The sequence below is a fragment of the Passer domesticus genome, chromosome 4, assembly GCF_036417665.1.
Source record: "Passer domesticus isolate bPasDom1 chromosome 4, bPasDom1.hap1, whole genome shotgun sequence".
NCBI lineage: Eukaryota > Metazoa > Chordata > Aves > Passeriformes > Passeridae > Passer > Passer domesticus.
The window spans coordinates 83,617,467-83,639,463 of NC_087477.1; the positions used below are offsets into that span (position 1 = coordinate 83,617,467).

Here is a 21,997-nt window from a genome sequence, read left to right on the forward strand (position 1 = left end):
TCTAGGATGGAGCACCTCTGTGTGTGCTTGGAGCTCCTGGAAATTGCTCAGTGACACTTTAATTGGCTTCTGCTCAATGGGGCATTTCCATTTTCCATTTGCTTCACGGAAGGAGGTTCAGGGCAGCAGCTGGGTGACAGCTCCAAGGGGCTCCAAGGATGGATGCAGGCGTTTGGGGAGACTCAGGGAGGAAAATGTGCTGGGAGAACATGGGGAGACTTGGGTCTGGTGGGTTACAGGTGAGGAGGAGGGCAGAGAAAAATACAGAATCATGGAATGGTTTGAGTTGGAAGGGACCGTGAAGATCATCCAGGAATGCCTCCCACTGTCCCAGGCTGCTCCAAGACAGGGACACTTGGACACTTGAGGAGCCCAGGGGCACCCCCGGCTGCTCTGGGCACCCTGTGCCAGGGCCTGTCCCTCTCGGTGCCCCCCCCGTGCTGTGTCCCCGTGTCCCACTTGGTCCCTGTGTCCCGCTTGGTCCCTGTGTCCCGCTTGGTCCCCATGCCCCTGGTGCCAGACCAGTGGAGCCCTGGACCTGCAGAGGGAGCAGGAGGACGCTTCCAGCAGCCCCCAAGCAGTGACTGGTGTCACTGGTGTGGGTCCGGTGCGAGCCCGGGAGAGTGACAGCCCAGCTGGATCTCCAGAGTCTTTATTCAACACCGAGTCATAAAATAGCTCTTTACACGCTTGGCTGGGGGTCGTTTCTCTGTAATTCTTTGAGTACACATTGTTTACACTTGCCAAAGTTTCAAAGCAACAACATCAAAGTGCGTCTACAGGTGAGAGTTCCAACCAAAGTGCTAAAGCCACGGGCTGCAGGCCGGGGCTGCGCTGCTCCCCCGGCCTGCCCATCCCTGCTCTCCCCTCCAGGAACCTCGGCACACCTTCAGCTTCCAGGGACAGGGGCAGGAAGGGATGTTTGGTTCTCCAGACACTGGCACATCGCTGCGGAAAGACTAAAATAGACCTAAATTTATAGAGAGTTAAAAAAATAACTTGGGAGGCCACGGGGAGCTCTGGGGAGGGGAGGTCGCTGTACACCGCTGCCGTCCAGGGCCGTAGGGAGTGACTCCAGGTCCTGATTTATATATCTCTATTCTCTGCACTGATTATCTCCTCTGATTATCTCGAAGCAACTGTGCATCTCCCCCTGGCTTCCCAAAACCTGCCCCACACCATTGCACCCACTTGTCCCCGGCCCCAACCTGCCTCGCTGCCCTCCATGGGCTCAGTCCCGAGGCTGCACTAGAAAATCCCTTTTTTCCTTGCTTTTGGGCAGTTTCCCCTCCTCGCTGCTGCAGCAGCTTTCCCTCAGTGCTCTCCCACACTCCCCAGGGATTATTTTGCCTCCCTCTGATGGGGAAGGTCCATCACTGCCTCAACACCCTGCAATGCTTCGGTCACAACAAACCATCTCTGCTTCCCAACACCTCCCTGCTCCCTGGGATTTTTTCCCTTTTAAAGCACTTTCTCATTTGGCACCAATTCCCAAAAGCTTTTGCTCCAGCCCAACCTGCTGTTTCTCACCCCAAAATGAGGCCGAAGCAATGCTCCAGCTCCTGGGCTGGGGCCTCCCCTGAAAGCTGAAGGAAAACATCTGTTAACCGCTTCAGGAGCCATTACCAGCGCTTCTCCTGGTTTGTTTTTGCTCTGTTTTCCCTAAATCCAGGCTCTTTTGGGGCATCCAGACAAGCCCCTGCCGTGGCCGTGCCCTTGGTGGCAGCAGGGACCAGGACACCCGGCCAGAAGAGGGGCAGAGAGGTTTAAAATCCTGCTGGGGCAGAGCCAGCCTGGGGCCCCCTTTCCCTCAGTCCCTGACACCCTGGAGCCCCAGGGCAGGGGGATAAGGCAGAGGAGGCCCCTGATCCCCAGGGCATCCCTGGGGCTGGGGGTGATGGGGAACGAGTGAGATCCAACACGAGGGAGACACAAAACCAGGGATTAGGGATGGCTTTGGCCCCCGAGCTGCCTTTGGTGAGGTTGTTCCTCTGGAAATCCCTGACCAGCGCCCAAAGGCAGGTGCAGGGCAATGCTGGCAATGTCAGCCACGGGGAAACTTTGGGAAAACGCATTGGAAAAGGAATAAATCTGCCCAGAGCTGGTCCTGCAGGAGCCAGGCTGGGAAGCACGGTCCATCCAGCCCCTCTGAGCCCCATCCTGCCCCGGATCCCCGGATTTTACTGGGATTGTCACCGCAGAGCCCCTCTGGCACTTCTGCAGGCGCTGTGCGGTCCCAAGGCTTTCCCAGGAAACATTCCTGGGAGTTCCCACAGAGGAAGGGCCGAGGGGGCAGCGTGGGCAGAGCCCCGCGGGGAGGGGGCTCTGGGGGCGCACGGGGAGCAGCAGGGGCACCATCGTCTGGCATTTCAGAGCCGCTAATGAGCTCGTTAACGAGCTGGGCAATTAGGAGCCACCAGGAGGGCCCCCCTTCCGCCACTCCTGTCGCTGTGCCCGCCGCCTTCATCCCCAGCCGAGGAGGAGGAGGAGGAGGAGGAGGAGGAGGAAGGGATCCGTTCAAGCCCAAGCAAAACAGGCAGAAACCCCCACTCTCCATCTTCCAGTCCTCGAACCCGCTCAAGGTCTTGTGTCGTCAGAGGATTTTTGTGCAAAGGAGGCTTTGCTGAGCTGGGTTTTTGGGGAATGCCCGGGCAGAGCTGAGGTTCGGTCTGGTCCTGGGCAGGCACCGAATGCAGGCGAGGCTCCCAAAGCCCGGGGCAGCGCAGGGATGGGGTCACAGGGTCACCAACGCCACCACACACACAGCCACCGACCCCGCTGGCACAGAAGGCTTCTCTGGAGTCCTCACGCCTCCCCTCTTTCCACCACCTCACCCCGAGGAGCCGGGAGAGGCTCGGGGCACGCCCGGAGCAGCCGCCTCCAGCCTTGGGCCACGACAGTCTTTAAGCACAGAGTGTATAAACATGCTGAGTATATAATTTTCCTTTAAAATCTTTTTTTTTTTCCTTCTTCTCTTTATAGAAATAAATAGGTACTTTGTTTTGTTTGAGTTTTTGAGGGAATTCTGAGTCCCTGCGCCGTGGTGGTGCCATCTCCTGCACACGGCTGGGTGTTCCCCGGGGGTTGTAGCTCTGCTGGGTGGTTTTTTTGCTGGTTGGAGCATCCCTTGCTGCTCTTGCCCGTGGATCAGGAGCGTCCCAGGCTCCCCGGGGTGGAGGTAAACCCAGGTGGGCAGGGCAGGGAGCTGGGAGCTCATCCGTGGGACTGGGGCGTGCAGGAGGTTCTGGCAGGCGTTTGTGGGCTCCCCCATCTTGTGCATTCAGGAACAGCCTTCTCCTGGAAAGCTGCAAGGGAGGGCAGCAGGGGTGCTTGCCACGGGGCTGTGGCCCCAAAACCCCGGCCCTGCTCCGGAGCAGACAGGCAGCAGGGATGGAGGGTGGCTGCCTCCAGAGCCCCACCAGCCCCGGGATTTGGGGGTGCTTTCCCTTGCTCTGGGGATCCCCACGGGCTGTGTTCAGCAGCTCTTGTGCCACGGGTGAGGGCCGTGGTGCTGGATCTGCAGCCTGGTCCCTCCTGGGGGACGCTCCACGTGAGCCCACTGCTCCAGGAGGGGACAGCCAGGTGTGGGAGCTGTCCCCTCACAGCCACGCTGGCCAGCAGGCACCAAAACCTGCAGGTCCAGGGAGAGGGAAAAGCCCCAGATCCTCTCTCCAGTGGCCTCCTCTCCGCTCAGCCCGGGGGCCAAGGCCAGGGGCTGGGGCTGTGGGGAAGGCCGGGCTGTCCCCACTGCTGGCAGTGCTCTGATGGCTGTCCCCACCCCGGGGCCACCTCCTGCTTCCTTCTCCCAGCGTGGAGGATGGAGATGCCTGACCCTGCTGGATGCCTTTCCAAAGCTTTGCCCGTGGAAGAAGGATGTTTTGGGGATGATGATGACGATGATGATGTCCCTGCAGGCTGAGGACACTCAGAAGAAAAGTCAGATTTAGCAGACGGTGGCTGTAGGCGAGGCTCAGCCAGGGCAGTCGGTTGGTGCTTTTCCCAGGATCTTTCCAGGATCATCTGGCCAGGGTGTCTCAGGCTGCTCGGGAGGCAGACGTGGCTGTCCCCTGCCAGTCCCTCTCTCCACGTGGGATGCTGAGCCCGGATGGAGCCTGGAGGCTGGGACAGGAGCGTGAGCCGTGTTTCCCCTGGACGAGGAGCTGGAGGTGGTTTATTGCCTTGCAGGAGGGGTTTGCTGGGAGGAAGCGGGGCTGGAGCCCTCTGGCAGAGCACCCGTCTCTCCTGGTGCAGCTGCTCCTTGTGCTGTGCTGGCTCCTGGGAGCCTTTCCCGGCTTTGGCTGCCCCCAATCCCAAATGAAAGGAGCAGAAACCCTGTGGGAACGCTGGGGGAGCAGCAGCCCCTTCCCAGGCCACGGAGAGGCTGGGGGTGCAGAGGCCAGGCCAGCCAAGAGCCCCCAGGACGGGCTGGGCATCCCTGGCCCCGAGACCCCACCGCAGAGTTGTGCAGAGCAGCCGTCCCCAAACACGGATCCTGGGCCAGGAGCATCCCCGGGGCTGTGAGCCATCTTCCCTCCTGGCAAAGAGCAGGCCCTGCCTCGGGGCAGCCAGAAATTGTCCTTGAGTAGCACCTTGTGGCCCCGGAGGGTTGGGGGCTCCTCGTGCCCGAGCCGGGGTCCCCACCAGGGCTTTGGTCTCAGGGGGCTCCGCCGGGCAGAGCAGGGAATGTGCTTTGGGCTCCCGAGGGCTAACAGCCTCCCTCCACCTTGATGTGTAAAATCTTGGAGAAGCCGGGTCTCTTCCGCAGGGCCTGCGAGAGCAGCAGAGAGCGGGGCTGGGGGAGCCAGCAGTGCCCTGCTCCTGGGGAGGGACAGGGAACGCCCCAAATCCTGTACGGGGTGAGGGGGGAATGCCCCAAATCCTGTACGGGGTGAGGGGGGAATGCCCCAAATCCTGTATGGGGTGATGGGGGAATGCCCCAAATCCTGTACGGGGTGAGGGGGGAATGCCCCAAATCCTGTATGGGGTGATGGGGGAATGCCCCAAATCCTGTACGGGGTGAGGGGGGAATGCCCCAAATCCTGTATGGGGTGAGGGGGGAATGCCCCAAATCCTGTATGGGGTGATGGGGGAATGCCCCAAATCCTGTACGGGGTGAGGGGGGAATGCCCCAAATCCTGTATGGGGTGATGGGGGAATGCCCCAAATCCTGTACGGGGTGAGGGAGGGACAGGGGAATTCCTGCCTCGGAAAGCACAGAGGCGAGGCAGGGACAGGGGGAACATTTGTGACCCCTCCTCGGGGAGGACACAGGGCTGGTGACCCCTGGAGCTGGCCCTGGGCTCCTTACCTGCAGTTTGTTCACCATTTCCTCAAACATCCTCCTGGCTTCGGGGCTGTGGGGCTCCTTGAAGTAGTCCACGATCCCCACCTGCACCACGATGGACTTCAGGTTCCTGCACACACCTGGGGGCACAGACAGCGCCTGGGTGTGCTCCCCTGGGGCCAGCAGGGACCCCGGAGCCCAGCCGTGCCCCTCCTGCTCCCCTGGGGACCCCAGAGCCCAGCCGTGCCCCTCCTGCTCCCCTGGGGACCCCAGAGCCCAGCCGTGCCCCTCCTGCTCCCCTGGGGCCAGCAGGGACCCCGGAGCCCAGCCGTGCCCCTCCTGCTCCCCTGGGGCCAGCAGGGACCCCGGAGCCCAGCCGTGCCCCTCCTGCTCCCCTGGGGCCAGCAGGGACCCCAGAGCCCAGCCGTGCCCCTCCTGCTCCCCTGGGGACCCCAGAGCCCAGCCGTGCTCCTCCTGCTCCCCTGGGGCCAGCAGGGAGCCCAGAGCCCAGCCGTGCCCCTCCTGCTCCCCTGGGGACCCCAGAGCCCAGCCGTGCCCCTCCTGCTCCCCTGGGGACCCCAGAGCCCAGCCGTGCTCCTCCTGCTCCCCTGGGGACCCCGGAGCCCAGCCGTGCCCCTCCTGCTCCCCTGGGGACCCCGGAGCCCAGCCGTGCCCCTCCTGCTCCCCTGGGGACCCCGGAGCCCAGCCGTGCCCCTCCTGCTCCCCTGGGGACCCCAGAGCCCAGCCGTGCCCCTCCTGCTCCCCTGGGGACCTCAGAGCCCAGCCGTGCCCCTCCTGCTCCCCTGGGGACCCCAGAGCCCAGAGCCCAGCCGTGCCCCTCCTGCTCCCCTGGGGCCAGCAGGGAGCCCAGAGCCCAGCCGTGCTCCTCCTGCTCCCCTGGGGACCCCAGAGCCCAGCCGTGCCCCTCCTGCTCCCCTGGGGACCCCAGAGCCCAGCCGTGCCCCTCCTGCTCCCCTGGGGACCCCAGAGCCCAGCCGTGCCCCTCCTGCTCCCCTGGGGACCCTGGCTCTGCCATCCCCGAGCGTTCCAGGCACAGCCACCCGAGCTGGGGCCAGCAGGACAGCCCTCCCGGGGCTGTGGGCATCCTGCCCTGCAGGGACTCAGCTCTGTCACGGCCTCAGGTGTGGCACACACAGCGAGGCCCTGGGGGCACGGAGGCAGCCCCCCATCCTCCCTGCGGCCCGAGGCACGGCCAGCTCTCCTCGGGCCATCCCCGCTGGGGACGTGGGATCCCCACAGAGCTCCCGGTGCCCCCCGGGCGGGTGGCAGGCGCGGCCCTGGCGCCGCTACTCACTGTTGAAGTGCAGCAGGGCTTTGGGGGTGACGGGCGTGGAGGTGAGCACCAGCATCTCGAGCCCCTTGAGCCCCTCGCGGCACACCTCGGCAGCCACCTCCTGGTTGATCTCGGCCACGTGGTCCAGCTCCAGCACCTGCAGCCTCATGCAGTTCCGGGCTGGGGGACACGCGTCAGCAGCGCGGTGGCACCGGGGGGACAGGAGCACCCACCGGGCGGGGCTGGGGGGCTTCTGCAGGGACCCCAGGGAGCAGCCCCGGCCCACGGCCAGGGAACTGTCCCTGTCCCAGCAGAGCAGGAGGGAGCTGTGCCAGGGAGGGATGGAGCCCCCAGCCCTGCAGGTGCCCAGGGAAGGGCTGGAGGTGGCACCCAGTGCCCTGGGCTGGGGACACGGGGCATTGGGCACGGGGTGGACATGGTGATCCCAGAGACCCTTCCCAAGGCCAGTGATCCATGATCCTGAGTGCTGGGCTGGGCACAGGGTGGGCATTGGGCACGGGGTGGACATGGTGATCCCAGAGACCCTTCCCAAGGCCAGTGACCTGGTCTGTGACCCCGGATCCCAAGGGCTGGGCTGGGGACACAGGGCATTGGGTACGGGGTGGGTTGGTGGCCCTTGGATCCTTTCCAAGCCCAGTGACCCATGTTCCTGAGTGCTGGGCTGGGCACAGGGTGGGCATCAGGCACAGGGTGTGTTGGTGGCCCCAGAGCTCCTCCCCAAGCCCAGTGACCTGCTCTGTAACCTGTGATCCCAAGGGCTGGGGACAGGGTGGGCATTGGGTGCATTGGTGGCCCTTGGATCCTCCCCAAGACCTGTCACCCATTCTGTGACCCACGAGTGCTGGGCTGGGGACATGGGGACATTGGGCACAGGGTGGGCATCGGGCACAGGTGGGCATCAGGCACAGGGTGGGTTTCAGGCACAGGATGGGCATCAGGTACAGGGTGTGTGGGTGCCCCCAGAGCCCCTCCCGCAGCCCAGTGACCCATTGTGTGACCCATGATCCCGAGTGCTGGGCTGGGCACAGGTGGGCATTGGGCACAGGGTGGACATGGTGATCCCAGAGACCTTTCCCAAGCCCAGTGACCTGTTCTGCGACTCATGATCCCAAGTGCTGTGCTGGGGACAGGGTGGGAATTGGGCACAGGGTGGGCATTGGGCACAGGGTGAGTGGGTGCCCCAGAGCCCTCCCCAGCCCAGTGACCCTCTGTGACCCATGATCCCGAGCGCTGGGCTGGGCACGGGGTGGGCATTGGGCACAGGGTGGGTATTGGGTAGAGGGTGGGCATTGGGTACAGGTGGGCACTGGGCACAGGGTGCTGGGTGTCCCCGAGCCCTCCCCAGCCCCGGGCCCGCTGTGTGACCCTGCCCATGCCTACCGAGGGAGGCCAGGCCCTGCAGGCCGCAGCCGGCGCCGCCGACGCCGAGCGCGCGCAGGTGGGGCCAGCAGCGCCCGATCATCTGCAGGCAGCGGTTGCTGAAGCGCGTCGGCTGCTGGCTGGGGACACGAGGGACAGCAGCTGGGGTGGCACGGCCGCCCAGCCCTCCCGGGGGGCTCTGCCACCCCCCCGGGCTGGGGCCACCCTGGGGTGCCAGCCTGGCACCAGCCCGGCTGTGCTGCGCTGGCACGGGGCAGCTCCGGGTGCCCCGCGCCCCAAACCCTGCCCGGAGCAGCTGGGGCTGCCCTGCGTCCCCGGCAGTGCCCAGGCCAGGTTGGGGTGACCTGGAGCAGCCTGGGATGGGGGAAGGTGTCCCTGCCACGGCAGGGTGGCACTGCACAGGGTTTAAGGTTTCTTCCAACCCGAATCTCTCCAGGATTCTGTGATTCCAGCCCTGGAGACCCAAACCGGGCCCTGAGCTCTGGTGCTTGCAGGATCCAAGCAGCAGCAGGGCCTGGGGCTCTGCTCAGGTGCCAAGTGCTGCTCCCCCAGGGCACCAGGAGCCACCGGGCTGTGACACCGGGGGTGGCATCCCCTGGGGGTGGCACGGCCATGAGCAGTGCCCAGGGACTGTCCTGAGGCACAGAGCTGTGCCCTGCTGCCTGAGCCATCAGCTCCTGAGCGCCCAGGCACTGTGGGGCGGAGATGAGACCGCACCAGCACCTCCCCAAAAAGCTGTCCCAAAATGAGAGCAGCGGCTGTGGCCCCCCAAGCTGTGACACCCCTCAGGAACAGCCAACAACATCCTGCTCCTGCTGCAGCTGAGCAGGGGGAGCTCAGCCAGGCCTGTGGCGTTCAGTGGCACCCCAGAGCCAGCAGATCCTTTCACCCCAGTGAGCAGTGGCCCTGGAGATCTCGGGGAGCTGCAGAGCCCAGCAGCTCCCGGTCTGCACGGGGAGGGGTGGGCTGAGCTCCCTCCCTCGGGCTGGGCTCCAGGACTGCTGCCCATCCCACGGAGACCCCCAGGCAGAGCAGGCTCTGGCACCCAAACCCCTTCACACCCAGCGTGGCCTCCTCCCAACCCAGTTCCGCCCTGGCAGTGCCCAGGCCAGGCTGGCAGCCCCAGGGACAGGGGCAGTGTCCCTGCCGTGCGGGGTGGCCCGGGGTGGGCTGTAGGGTCCCTCCCACCCAGCCCACCCGTGGCTGCAGGCCTTACCAGGGATGCAGAGGGGCGACCTGCAGCGAGATGATGTCCCTGCAGCCTGCTCCAAGGGCCCAGATCACCTCGTGGCCCACGGGGTCCGTGGAGCTCCTGCAACAACACAGGGGACAGGCGATGGCCCCGGCAGCAGCAGTGCCACCCGGGCTGCCTCTGCAGCCCCAGAGTGCCTGCAGCGCCCACAGGCACCAGGCTGGGCATGATTTACTGCCCGGGAGCTGCAGCCAGCCCTGCCCGACCCTGGCAGGAGGGCTGGGGGCATTCCCAGCGGGAACGGGCAGGGGCAGGACGTGGGGCTGGGGAGGGGGGAGCAGGAGGGAGGAAGGGGAGGCTGAACGTGGAAGGGGCTGCAGGTGCACCTTCCACATGCCAAGGTGACAAGGCTGAGCCTGCCAGGCCGTGTGTCCCTGCTGGGGACAGAACCCGTCCCTGTCCCTGCAGGTCACACTGTGCTGGTGTCCCTTGGCCGGGATGGGGACAGTGCCAGGGGGGGAAGGACACCCCAGCCAGGGGCAGGGGCTGCTCCGTGGCCTCTGTCCCTGCTCTGTGCCGCTGTGGCTGGAGGTGGCTCTTGGCCCAATGTCCCTGCAGGGGTTGCTGTGGCTCCTCCTCGGTGTCCCTGGAGGTACCAGGAGAGCCTCTGGGGCCTGGGCAGGGGCTGGGGCTGGTGTGGGTTTGTCTGAGCTGGGGTGGAGCCCAGCTCTGGGAGAGGAGCCAGAGAGCAGCACCCTGCTGCCACCAGCCCGAACAGTCCCCAGGCTGTGCCACCACACCAGGAGCCTTCCAGGGACCCAGGCTGCGCTTGCCAAGCCTAAATGCCCCACTTCAGAACTTCAGGCTAGCCTAAAAATAAGGCTGGGTGTTATCTGGGGTGCCTCACACAGCTGCTGGAGCAGGGTGCCAAGAGCAGCAGGCTCATCAGAGCGGGAGGCAGGCACAGCTCAGGATGTGCCAGGAGCACCCAGGCTGGCTCGGCTGCCCTGGGAACAGCCTGGGACTGCAGCCTGGCAGCTCTGGGCTCTCTCCAGTCTCGAGGTGTGGGCAGAGCCAGCTCTGGGGTCACGCCAGGGGAGAGCCTGGATGTGCTTTCCCCCGGGAGGATTCTCTGTCCTGGCTGCACGAGGAGCAGCTGGAACAGACACCAGGGCTGGGCTGGCTGTCTGCAGGTGCAGCAGAGCCAGGATCAGCCTCCTGCAGGGTGGAGGGGAGGCCAGTGCTGTCTGCACAGGTGGAGTGGCCAGTGATGCCCCCCAGGACCTGTGACCTCCTCCAGGACCATCGAGGCTTGTGCCCTGGACCTCAGGCAAGGTGTCCAAGCTGAATCAGGGACCCTGAGCCTCTTCTCTCTGCTGGGACCCTCCATCAGGGGTGACAGCCAGCTGGGACCTCCCTGGGCACCCCCTCCTCACCCTTCTCTGCCACAAAGGGTGCCTCCTTGCCGAGCCCCCGGCCCATCCAGCTGGGATGAGATGGGTGGTGGGATGGTGGGAATGGAGCTGGAGGTGAAACACCTGCATGGAGCAGCCTGGAAGGGAGGGGAGCTGCAGGGACAGCTGGCACTGGGGACACTGGGGCTGCCCCTGGGCAGGCAGGGCCTTTGCCCCCGGGCAGAGGGCTGTGCTCTGCCAGGGAACAGGGGTGATCTCTGTGGGAATCCATGAAATCAGAGGGTTTTGGGAAAGCTGAGAAAGGCAGGCCTCAGAGACAGCAAACTGTGATCAGAGCTGAGCAGTGGCCATAAAATAAATCAGCAGAAAAATTATGTAAGCAGTAGAAAAGTAAGGACAAATGGAACAATGGTCTGTGTATTAATGCTTGTCTAGAATAACTCCCTAAACTGCAGAAAAGTATATTTAGTGAGATATTAGGAAGTTCTAAGCTTAATAACGGAGCTCTGTGCATTGTGTTTGAAGGCTCACAAACAGGTATTGGATTGGAAACAAGCAAGCACTGTTTAACCAAAGGTGTGTGTGCTTACAGTGGTTGGATGGAACTACTGTCAATGTGCTTTTGCTCCATGCATGTCGTAGGTTAAGAAGGAAGTGAGTTTTTTGGGAGGTTGTGGTCAAAAAACTTAAAAAGTAAGTTGCAACATGAAGTTCTGGGTCTGCTGCCTGGGCTGTGAGCTGCTGGCACCTTCCCATTGTCATAGCCATGGGATGAGGCTGATGCTGGACAACAGAACAGCTCAGGACACGTTCCCAGCAGTCCCGCCCCAGGCAGCAATCCCAGCCCAGCCCTGGCTGTCCCCAGCCCCGTCCCCGTCCCCTGGCTGTCCTCACCGGTAGGTGACGGCCTGCAGGGCGCGGCAGTAGCAGCTGGCCAGCCAGAGCGAGCGGTCCGTCAGCACGTTGGGGCAGTGCGAGATGCGCAGGATCAGCAGGTTGCTGCCCGTCGCCTTCAGCAGCGACTCCAGCCCTGCCTCCAGGCAGCCCCTGCCAGCAGGGAGCCAGCATCAGGCACAGCAGCCCCCTGTCACCAGCCCAGGACGGGGACAGGCCCACCCTGGCTCCAGGACACCCCAATCCCACAGAGGATTTGGAGTTTGTCGTGGAGAGGGATGGTGGGGCTCAGGGAGCTGCAGCTCCAGCTGTGGGAGGGGACAGGGGGACACGGGGACACGGGGACTCACCGTGTGCTCTTCATGTAATCCTCCTTGCTCTCCTTCTTGCCCCGCTGGCGCGGCTTCAGGTTTTGCAGGGTGAGGGAATGCATCTGGGTGCACCACTGGGACAGCATGGCCAGGAACTGGGGCACAGCGGGGACAGTCACCGGCAGGGACACCCCGGCACGTCCCACGCCACCCCCCTGCAGTGCACACACGTGGCAGAAACGCGGGGACACGCACACACGAGGCCACGGCAGAGCATGTGCCACCAATTCATGGGTGTGGCCAGGAATTCATGGGCGTGACCACAAATTCATGGTGTGACCACAAAATCACGAGTGTGACCCCAAATTCATGGGCGTGACCCCAAAAGCACATGGAAACCTGTGCTGGGTTGAGCTCCTCTCCTCCAGCATTCACCTCCAGCACGGAGCAGGACCCACCTGTGTCCCCCATGACTGTGGTGGCACAGCCATCCCGGGCACCGGGGAGCTGCTCACGCAGCTGTGCCCTTCTGGAAGAAGAGCCGTGCCCCGGGCGGTGCCAGCCCCTCCCGTACCTTGGAGGAGACCCTGGCGTTCTCCAGCAGCACCCGCGTCCACACGGCCGGGTGCCGGGCCACGAACTTCCAGTCCTTGCACACCTCGGCCGCCCGCAGCAGCGTCTTGGTGTCCAGGTAGGTGAAGATGCAGAAGAGAGCCGCCCTCATCTTGAGGATCTCGGGGCTGATGACCTCGCTGGAGTGGCCCGGGCTGCCCCGCTCCAGCCGGCACGCCTTGGCCCCGGCGCCCTCGGGCCTGCCCGCGGCGCACCCGGCGTCCGTGGCCACTGGGGCAGGGAGGGAGCGGCGGCTCAGCGGAGCTCCGTGCCCGTCCCGCAGCTCCGTGCCCCCCTCCCCGCCCGGCCCGGCCCGGCCCGGGGGTCGCGCTGCGCTCTCACCGGTCAGGCGGCAGCTGCCGGCCGCCCGGGGCGCGGCGCACCCCGGCGCCTCGGGCTCCCAGCCCTCGGCCTCCGACTCGGTGGTGCGGGAGCCCACGTCGGACACGTCGCCCTCCTCGCCCTCGGTGCTGTTGCGGTAGGGCCGGCGGTGCCAGTTGTGGATGGCCTGGCGGCGCAGCCCCGAGCCCCGCGCCGCGTACGGGGGCCCCTCGCCCGCCTGCTCCGCGGGACACGGCTCCGCGCTGTCGCTGTCGTAGCAGCCCGAGCTCTGCGACACGGCCTTGGCCCGGCTCGAGGCCCTGCGGACGGGCATGCGGCGGTCAGGGCTGGCGGGGCCGCCCCCGGCCCGGCCCGGCCCGGCCCGGCCCGGCACTCACCCGGTGCTGGAGCAGGAGCGCTGCTGGGACGCGCCGTAGGGACCGTGCCCCGCCGCCGGGCCCGGCTGCCGCTCCCTCTGCGGGACAGGGCACAGCAGGGCCACGGTGGCACAACCAGCCCAGCCAGGGCACCCCCAAACCCAGCGCTGCCGGCTGCCCTCGGGGGACCCCTCACCCCGAGGGATGGGGAGCCTGCAGCAGCGCCCCGGGAGCACCGACCGCGGAGGAACGGCTGCTCCTGGCACCCCCGGGGTTATCCATTCCCACGGGGACCCCCGGGTTATCCATTCCCGCGGGGACCCCCGGGTTATCCATTCCCACGGGGACCCCCGGGGTTGTCCGTTCCCACGGGGACCCCCGGGGTTATCCATTCCCAGGGGACCCCCGGGTTATCCATTCCCACCGGGAGGAGGGGGGTCCCTGCCCCGCTCGGCCCTGGCACAGGAGAGCCCGGGGCGCGCTGCTGAGGCCAGGGTTGTGTTATGGAAGCAGAGGGCGAATTCCCGAAGCAGAGGGTGAATTCCCAAAGCCCTGGGCACACTCCCGAAACCCTGGGTGTATTCCCGAAGCAGAAAGTGAATTCCCAAAGCCCCGGGCACACTCCCAAAGCAGAGGATGAATTCCCGAATCCCCGGGCGCGTTCCCGGAGCAGAGGGTGAATTCCCAAAGCCCCCGGGCGCGTTCCCCAAGCCCTGCGTGTATTCCCGAAGCAGAGGGCGAATTCCCGAATCCCCGGGTGCTTTCCCGACGCCCCAGCGCCACTCCCGAAGCCCCGGGCTCATTCCCGAAGCAGAGATGAATTCCCGAAGCCCCCAGCCCTGCTTCCAAAGCCCCCAGCCCTGCTCCCGAATCCCCAGCCCCGCTCCCGACACCCCGGCCACACTCCCGAAGCAGAGGTGAATTCCCGAATCCCCAGCCCTGCTCCCGAGCCCCCAGCCCCGCTCCCGAAGCCCTGGGCGCATTCCCGAAGCAGAGATGAATTCCCGAAGCCCCCAGCCCCGCTCCCGGATCCCCCAGCCCCGCTCCCGGATCCCCCCGCCCCGCTCCCGCGCCGTGCCGTGCCGAGCCGTGCCTGTGCCCGCAGAGGTGCCGCCCGGGCGATGCCCTTGCTGCCCGGGGTGCCGCAGCGGCCCAGGCTGCCGTTCGGGGTGGTGCCGCAGCTGCTGCTGATGATCTGCAGCTGCTTCTCGGCGCGGTCGGCGCGGTCCAGCAGCTCCTCGATGAAGTGCTGCAGCCGCACCTTGGCGTTGGCCTCCCGCGCCGCCGTCTCCTTCAGGAACTGGTCGATCTGCAGCACCTCCCTGGCACGGGGAGCGCGGTGACACCCGGGCTGCCCGCCCGGCCCCGCTCGGCGCCCCCAGCCCGTGCCCAGCACGCCTGGCTGGTTCCGTCCCCAGCCTGGCGCGGGTCTGTGCCCGCCGGGCTGGGCTGGGCAGGGCAGGGATGGGGCAGGACAGGGATGGGGGGATGCTCCCAGCGTGCAGGGGGTGTTACCGCCTTGTCTCGGGGGTGAGGAACACCCCCAGCACCTCGTCCATCACCCCCAGGACTGGAATCAGGCTCCTGAGCACGATGGAGCAGAGGAAGAGGAGGATGATGGTGTGACAGGGGGAGGGAGGAGGATGGCAGTGACACCCTTTAGCCCTGCTCAGCCCTTGCCGGCCCCGCTCCCTCATTAACACACTAATTAGCAGGTGCTCGGGAGCTCCGAGGCTGCGGCAGGGCTGTTCCCCCGAAATGTGTGACAGCAGCTCCGTGACCCGAGCTGACCCCAGCCCGGCACAAACACCCGCTGTGCTCACCCAAAAACCGGGGAGGCACACGGGGACACGGGCACAGCCGTGAGGCCACACGGCACAAACACAGCCGGCCAGCACAGCCCTGCACGTGGATGTGCTCCAGGAACAGCTGGTGTGCAGCAGGGACGGACACAGACACGGACAGACACACAGCATGGCACACACATGGACAGACACACAGACACAGCATGGCACACACACGGACAGATACACACACACACAGACACAGCATGGCACACACACGGACAGACACACACAGACACAGCATGGCACACACACACAGACACACACACACACACAGCCCTGTCCTGCACACCTGAGTGCACACACAGTGCCAGGAAAGCACAAACACAGCACTCAGCAGGGCACACACAGCCAGGCAGCATGGGGAGGGTGCAAAGCCCTGGCACAGGGTGCCCAGATCCCTGTGGCTGCCCCTGCATCCCTGGCAGTGCCCAGGCCAGGCTGGACAATGGGGCTGGAGCACCTGGGACAGTGGGAGGTGTCCCTGCCATGGCAGGGGTGGCACTGAGTGGGCTTTGAGGTCCCTTCCAGACCCACAGCCCCATGAGCAGCCATGTGAACACAAACCCAGAGCTGCTCACACTGCACTGCTGGTGGTGCACACACACCCAGAGCTGCTCACACTGCTCTGCTCACACTGCTCTGCTCACACTGCTCTGCTCACTGCTCGCACTGCTGGTGGTGCACACACACACCCAGAGCTGCTCACACCTCCCCTCAGCATCCAGGAATGCCTGAAGGGGCACAAACCCAGCTTTGCACGCCTGTCTGGGCACACACAGGCACCCCAGGCTGAGCACAGACACCAAGCACGCCCACCTGGCCGGGACACCTGATCACACAGCGCTGACCCCAGAGCCCTGCCGGCACTGCTGGACACCAAAGCTGACCGTGCACCTGGCCTGGGACACCCGGACACCATGAGCTGCTCAGGAGCACGCAGGGAGGGGAGGGGCGGCTCTTCCTGACATAATTCCCACTGCTGCCTATCAATTACCAATTAATCACCAATTAATTATCAGTTAATTTCTCCCCAACCTGCCGCTGGCAGGCACAGCCTGGGAGCTCTGGGGGTGCTCTGGGAAGGATCCTGGAAGGGGCCCCAGGGGATTTGGAAGGCAAATGTGGAGCTGGGCAGCAGCTGTAAGGTGATGCTGATGGTTATCACCCGTGCCTCTCTCATTCCCATGGACTGGGTGGAAAAACACTCCTGGCAGAGGAAACGGAGCCCAGAGCCAAAGGTCTCCCAGGAGGACAGCGGCTTCGTGGTGTCTGGGAGCTGGCAGGGCTGGGAAATGTCCCCACGGTGTTTTCAGGGAAGGCTTTGCTGATTAAAATGATTTCTGATGACTTCCTCACGTGCAGGAGAAAACCTCCTCCCACCAGCAGCGCTCCCCGTGCTCCCCTGCAGCCTCGCAGGGGATTTGGTCCCTTGGGGTGGGGGAGCTCGGGGACTGCTGGGGGCAGTTGAGGGGCAGGAGGGTTGCTCTGAGGAATGGGAGGCCCAGGAGGTAGTTTTGGGGCATAAACCCAGGGTTTTAGGTGCTGACATTGTCCAGGTTCCACCAAGAGACATTTGACCCTCTGTTTTCCCTGTCTAGCTGTCTCCAGGCCCTGCTCCATGCTCATCCACGCTGGTGTCCTTAATTCCCTCACCACACATCCCCAAGGTGCCCCTGGACAGCACCCACGAGGCAGCCCCCAAACCCCTCACTCCTGTCCCACAATGTGCCCCAAACCCGAGGTGTCCTTATCCAGCCCCAGGTCACCCCGCTCCCCACCCAGGCATCCCCCATCCCGGGAGCTCTGTTCCTGAGCCAGGTCATTATTTTGGAATCAAAGTCGTTCACAAGTGTGCAGAGGATGATGGGAATCAGGACAATTCCTTCAGGAATCCCGGCAGTGCTCCCAGCCCAGCCCAGCCATGCCTGTCCCCACAAAGCCCTCACTGACCTGGGCCCCTCCAGGTCTGCTGCAGCTCCTGGGGAGCGAGGTCTGGTTTGCTTGGGCAGCACCAAGGGGCAGAATGACCCAGAGGGAAACTCAGGAGCAGCCTGGGGTGGGCAGGGGGCTGAGTGGGGAACACGGGGTGGAAATGAGGATGGCAGTGCCACAGGATTTACAGCAAATGGAGGCGGCACTGCTCGGGCTGCCCCACCCTCCCTCTGGCAGAAAAACCTGGAATTTGGCACGGTCGTGGCAGGGGGTGGGGATGAGGTGGGATTTGAGGTTCCTTCAACCCAAACCAGTCTGTGGCTCGGTGATGCCAGCCTGGCCATGTCCTGGGAGTGCTGGTGGCCCTGGACAAGGTCTGGCTCGCCATGACCCAGCCATGGAGGGGCCAGGTCTGACACTGAACGTGTGGGAGAAGATGCAGAACCTGATAAGGGAGGATGCTGGTGGGCACCACCAAGGGGCTGTGCCTGAGCCCTGGCCCGAGGGCTTGGTGGTGCTGCTGGGTTCCTCTGCACTTAGGGAATTGTTTGGGTGGGAAGAGACCCCAAAGCTCATCTCATTCCAGCCCCTACCATGGGCAGGGTCACCTTCCACTATTCCCCACCGCTCCAAACCCCGTTCAGCCTGGCCTTGAACCCCTCCAGGGATGGGGCAGCCACGGGTTCTGCAGGACTCACTGCCAGGCACCCTTCCCTCCCGCCCCACACCCGGGGCAGGCACAAAGCACTCACTGCTGCTTGCGGGTGAGCTCCTGCTCCTTCTGCACCAGGTCCTGCTTGAGGGACGCCAGCATCTCCACGCTGACGTCCACCTGGCGGGACAGCTCCGACGCGCGGTCCTCCAGCTCCTGCTTCTCGCGGCTCAGCCGCAGGCTCTCCTGCTTGGCCTTCTCCAGCTCCGAGCTCTTGCGGTCCAGCTCCACCTGCAGCCGGCCCACCTGCGAGGCGATCTTCTGCTCCACTTCCTCCGTCAGCTTCTCCAGCCTCTTGTCCACCTCCAGCTTCTCGAAGGCGCGGATCTTCAGGCGGGCCAGGCCCTCCTCGTAGGCCGAGTCCATGGCGGCGGGCGGGACGGGCGTGGGCGCCACGGCCTTGCCCCGCGTGAAGATCTCGCTCAGCGGGATCTCGATCTCGTGCACATAGCGCGGCGAGGGCGACGCGGCCGGCGCCGGCTCCAGCTCGTCGGCGGGGACCAGGTCGCAGGAGAAGCGCTGGTCCTTGCCCTGGAAGGAGGTGCTCTCGAAGTAGTCCCTGCGCGCGGCCGGGGCCAGCAGGGCCCCGTCGGCGGCCAGCGGGAAGACGGCGGCGTCGCAGATGCTGTTGGTCTTGGAGAGCACGTAGAGGGTCTCATAGGTGTGGTTGTACTCCAGGTGAGCGCGCAGCGAGGACAGGCTGCGGAAGCGCTTGTGCTCGCCGCAGCGCGGGCAGCGGTAGGGCAGGTCCAGCGAGGCCATCCCTCAGCTCTGCTCCCCGCCGGGGCCCCGCTCACGGCGCGGCGCCGGGGCCGTGGGGACCCGCGGGGGCAGCCGGGGAGCCCCCGGCACAGGGGCGGTGGCACCGCTGGGACATGGCGTGGGGACGGCCCCGCGTGCAGAGCGGGGGATCCGGCAGTCCTGGGGGGGTGTCAGCATCGAGCGGAGCCGGGCGCTGGAAGAGATGGGGTCGGTGACACCGGGGTGGGGGGTCCCCAGAAATCCCCCCTTGGTCCTTCTTCTGGTGCCCTCTGTGCCTCCATCCCACCCTCCCGTGTTCCTCCCAGCCACGTGCATCCCTGGGGAGGGCACACGGTGCTAAAGAGGCTGCAGAGCCCTGGGAATGTCCAGAGCCCTGGGAATGTGCAGAACCCTTGGGAATGTCCAGAGCCCTGGGAAGGTGCAGAACCCTGAGAATGTGCAGAACCCTGGGAATGTGCAGAGCCCTGGGAAGGTGCAGAGCCCTGGGAAGGTGCAGAGCCCTGGGAATGTGCAGAACCCTGGGAAGGTGCAGAACCCTGGGAAGGTGCAGAGCCCTGGGAATGTCCAGAACCCTGGGAATGTGCAGAGCCCTGGGAATGTGCAGAGCCCTGGGAATGTGCAGAGCCCTGGGAAGGTGCAGAGCCCTGGGAAGGTGCAGAACCCTGAGAATGTGCAGAACCCTGGGAATGTGCAGAACCCTTGGGAATGTCCAGAGCCCTGGGAATGTGCAGAGCCCTGGGAAGGTGCAGAACCCTTGGAAGGTGCAGAGCCCTGGGAATGTGCAGAGCCCTGGGAATGTGCAGAGCCCTGGGAAGGTGCAGAGCCCTGGGAATGTCCAGAGCCCTGGGAATGTGCAGAACCCTGGGAAGGTGCAGAGCCCTGGGAATGTGCAGAGCCCTGGGAATGTGCAGAGCCCTGGGAATGTCCAGAACCCTGGGAATGTGCAGAGCCCTGGGAATGTGCAGAACCCTTGGGAATGTCCAGAACCCTGGGAATGTCCAGAACCCTGGGAAGGTGCAGAACCCTTGGGAATGTCCAGAACCCTGGGAATGTCCAGAACCCTTGGAAGGTGCAGAACCCTGGGAATGTCCAGAACCCTGGGAATGTCCAGAACCCTGGGAATGTGCAGAGCCCTGGGAATGTGCAGAGCCCTGGGAAGCTCTGGAGCCATTGGGAAGTTCCACAACCCTTGTGAAGACCAACAGCTTTTGGGAAGCTCCACAAGCTTTGGGAAATTCCTGGACTTGATGGTCTTAGAGGGCTTTTCCAACCTGAACGATCCCGTGGTTCTACAAACCCTTGGGAAGATCCGTAACTGCTGGGAAGGCCTCCCACGCCTTGGGAAGGTTCACAGCCACCTGGGGGACACAGCCACCAGGCAGGTGCACAGCCCATGGAATTCTCTCCAGGCACCCTGAGCTGTCACAGGAGGTGGCAGGGGTGACCCTTTTGCTCTCTTGCCCAACGAGCCCCTGCAGCATCAGGGGACCCCAGGGGCCAGGACCATCCCAGGAGCGGGTTCTGGGGTCCCCCTTCTCCAAGAGAAGGCCGCCCCACTCCTGCTGGATCAGCCGTGAAGGCTGGAATGGATCCATCCCCAAGAGTTCCCACCCATCCCTGGGCTGCCCGGTGCAGGGGACACGGTGGCCGCTCCTGCCTGGGTGGGTGAGGGTCCCTGTGGGACCTGGCTCACCCCCCACCCACAAAATCCTCCACAACATCACTGGGGGAACCTCACCCCCGTGAAATGGGACAAGCCAGTGACAATCCAGCCCGGGAGGCTGCTGAGGTCCCCTCCAGGCTGGGGGGCACAAACACACCTCAGGGCACAGTACTTTCATTTTCCATGCATTTGTCATTCAAAGATGAAAACGGCAATGCTTTTACCCCAGAACACCGAGGGCACCCCTGGCTGGGAGCATCCCCTGCTCATCCCCCTGCAACATCCCACAAAGGGCTCTTCCCACCACCCTAAAAGCCCCCAGAGGCCCCCAGCATTCCATAACCAGCAGCTGGTGAGCCCTGAGCTGCCCGGAGCCTCCATCCACCCCTGCTGGTGCCAGGGCAGCATCCCTGGTGGCTCAGCATCCCCTCAGAGGGACAACCAGGCCACGAGGCTGGCAAACCATTTTTTAAGGGGAAAACCAGCAAAGTCGAGAAATCGGCGCCAGAAATAAAACCAGGAAGAGCCGGGAGGGTTTGTGACCCGCCTGGCCGCGTGTTGGGGTGGTTGCCGAGCACTCCCTCCCACAGCAGCCCCACCCGGGCCAGCACGGGCCCGGCCCGGCCGGAACCCGGGCCGCGGCGGGCACAAAGCACGGCCGGCAGCTCCGGCCGCCGCCGGCGATGAGAAAGCGCTTTTCCAGCGCAGGGATGGGGAACCGTGCCGTGCTGCCTCGGGCCTGGATGCCTGCCCGCGTCTCCCGGGGCTCCCGAGCAGCCCCAGGCCGAATTTCCCGGCCGAAATCCGAGGCAGGATCGGCCCGGGTGGATCGGGAAGCTCCCTGTCCTGGGCAGGTCCTAGCCCGGCCTCTGCTCGCTCCCATCTCCACGGCAACCACCAGGGTTTGGGGGGATCGTTGGTGGAGTCGTTAGCAGGCGGATAAAGCCCAGAGGCACCCGGAGCCGGGAGCGCCGGGGCTGCAGCGCGGCCGGGCTGCTCCCGCACCGAGCCTTGCCCGGCATTGTTCGGGGCTCTGCTGCCCACCCACCAGCCCCAGGAAACACCAGCGGCAGGCGGGGAGCTGCCTGGGGAGGGGAGGAGAGCTGGGGGGCTGCTGCGGGCGATGCCGGGCTGGATGGGGGTGACGGAGGGTGATGATGGAGTGGAGGATGGAAGATGATGCCGGGATGGATGCAGGGCGATGCCGGGATGGAGGGCGATGGAGGGTGATGCTGGGCTGGAGGATGGAAGATCATGCCGGGGTGGAGGGTGGGTGATGTTGGGCTGGAGGGCGATGGAGGGTGATGCCGGAATGGATGGAGATGCCGGGATGGATGGGGGGCGATGCCGGGCTGGATGTGGGGTGATGCCGGGCTGGATGGAAGGTGATGCCGGGCTGGATGGGGGGCGATGCCGGGATGGATGGAAGGTGATGCCGGGCTGGATGGGCGGTGATGGGGGTGCTGCCCGCGCCGCTGGTCCCCATCCTTCCCCGCGCTCCAGCGAGGTGGGAGCACCGTGGTGGGCGACGACGGCTGGGGCTGAGGCACAGGGGGCTCGGGGGAGGTGGGCATGAAAATCCAGATGCTTTTTTTGCCCCCCCCGCCAGCCCCTGGAGCAGGGAGCGGCGGTCCGTCCTCGCATCCTGGCAGCGGCTTTGTCCCCGCTGCGTCCCCCTGCTCCCGGGGGCCCCGGGTGAGGAGCATCCTGGGGACAGACCACCGCCCCCCAGGGCACCGGCGCCGCTCCATCCCACCCCCTGCCGCCCCATACCTGCTTCTGGCCGCCGACCTGCCGCGCTGGGCTCCTCCGGCGAGGGCAGCATCCCTCCCGCTGGCCCGCGGGCCGCCCCCGAGCGGGGCTGGGGGCGCGGAGCCCGCACGGCTCCGCAGCCGCACAAAGGAGCGGCTGCCGGGCGCTCAGGGCTGTGCCGGGGCGGGGGGGTGCGGGGCACCGGGGATGCGGGCACGGGGACGCGGG

At 65.1% G+C, this 21,997-nt stretch overlaps 1 protein-coding gene across 2 annotated transcripts; it reads right to left on the bottom strand.

Moving 5' to 3' along the window:
* Positions 1-636: 636 nt before the first annotated feature.
* FBXO41 (F-box protein 41) lies at positions 637-21,935 on the bottom strand. Of its 2 annotated transcripts, none has more exons than XM_064419184.1 (13): positions 21,791-21,935; positions 17,633-18,547; positions 14,195-14,423; positions 13,123-13,199; positions 12,746-13,044; positions 12,366-12,634; positions 11,831-11,946; positions 11,481-11,633; positions 9,196-9,291; positions 7,980-8,098; positions 6,600-6,758; positions 5,309-5,389; positions 637-4,768 (listed from the first exon to the last, which is right to left on the bottom strand). In XM_064419184.1, the coding sequence occupies exons 2-12, from the start codon at positions 18,352-18,354 to the stop codon at positions 5,331-5,333; spliced, it is 2,298 nt and encodes a 765-aa protein (XP_064275254.1). In that variant the 5' UTR covers positions 18,355-18,547; positions 21,791-21,935; the 3' UTR covers positions 637-4,768; positions 5,309-5,330. The 2 variants fall into 2 exon arrangements, with proteins under 2 accessions (XP_064275254.1, XP_064275253.1); XM_064419183.1 differs by having other exon boundaries at positions 5,309-5,424.
* Between the last annotated feature and the right edge of the window lie 62 nt (positions 21,936-21,997).

Coding starts and splice junctions, on each gene's coding strand:
- FBXO41 (XM_064419183.1), bottom strand. CDS start 18,354: ATGGCCTCGCTGGACCTGCCCTACCGCTGCCCGCGCTGCGGCGAGCAC. Junction 14,424..17,632: donor GAGCTCACCCGCAAGCAGCA/GTGAGTGCTTTG, acceptor TCCCCGTGCCAG/GGAGGTGCTGCAGATCGACC. Junction 13,200..14,194: donor CGGCACCTCTGCGGGCACAG/GCACGGCTCGGC, acceptor CCTGTCCCGCAG/AGGGAGCGGCAGCCGGGCCC.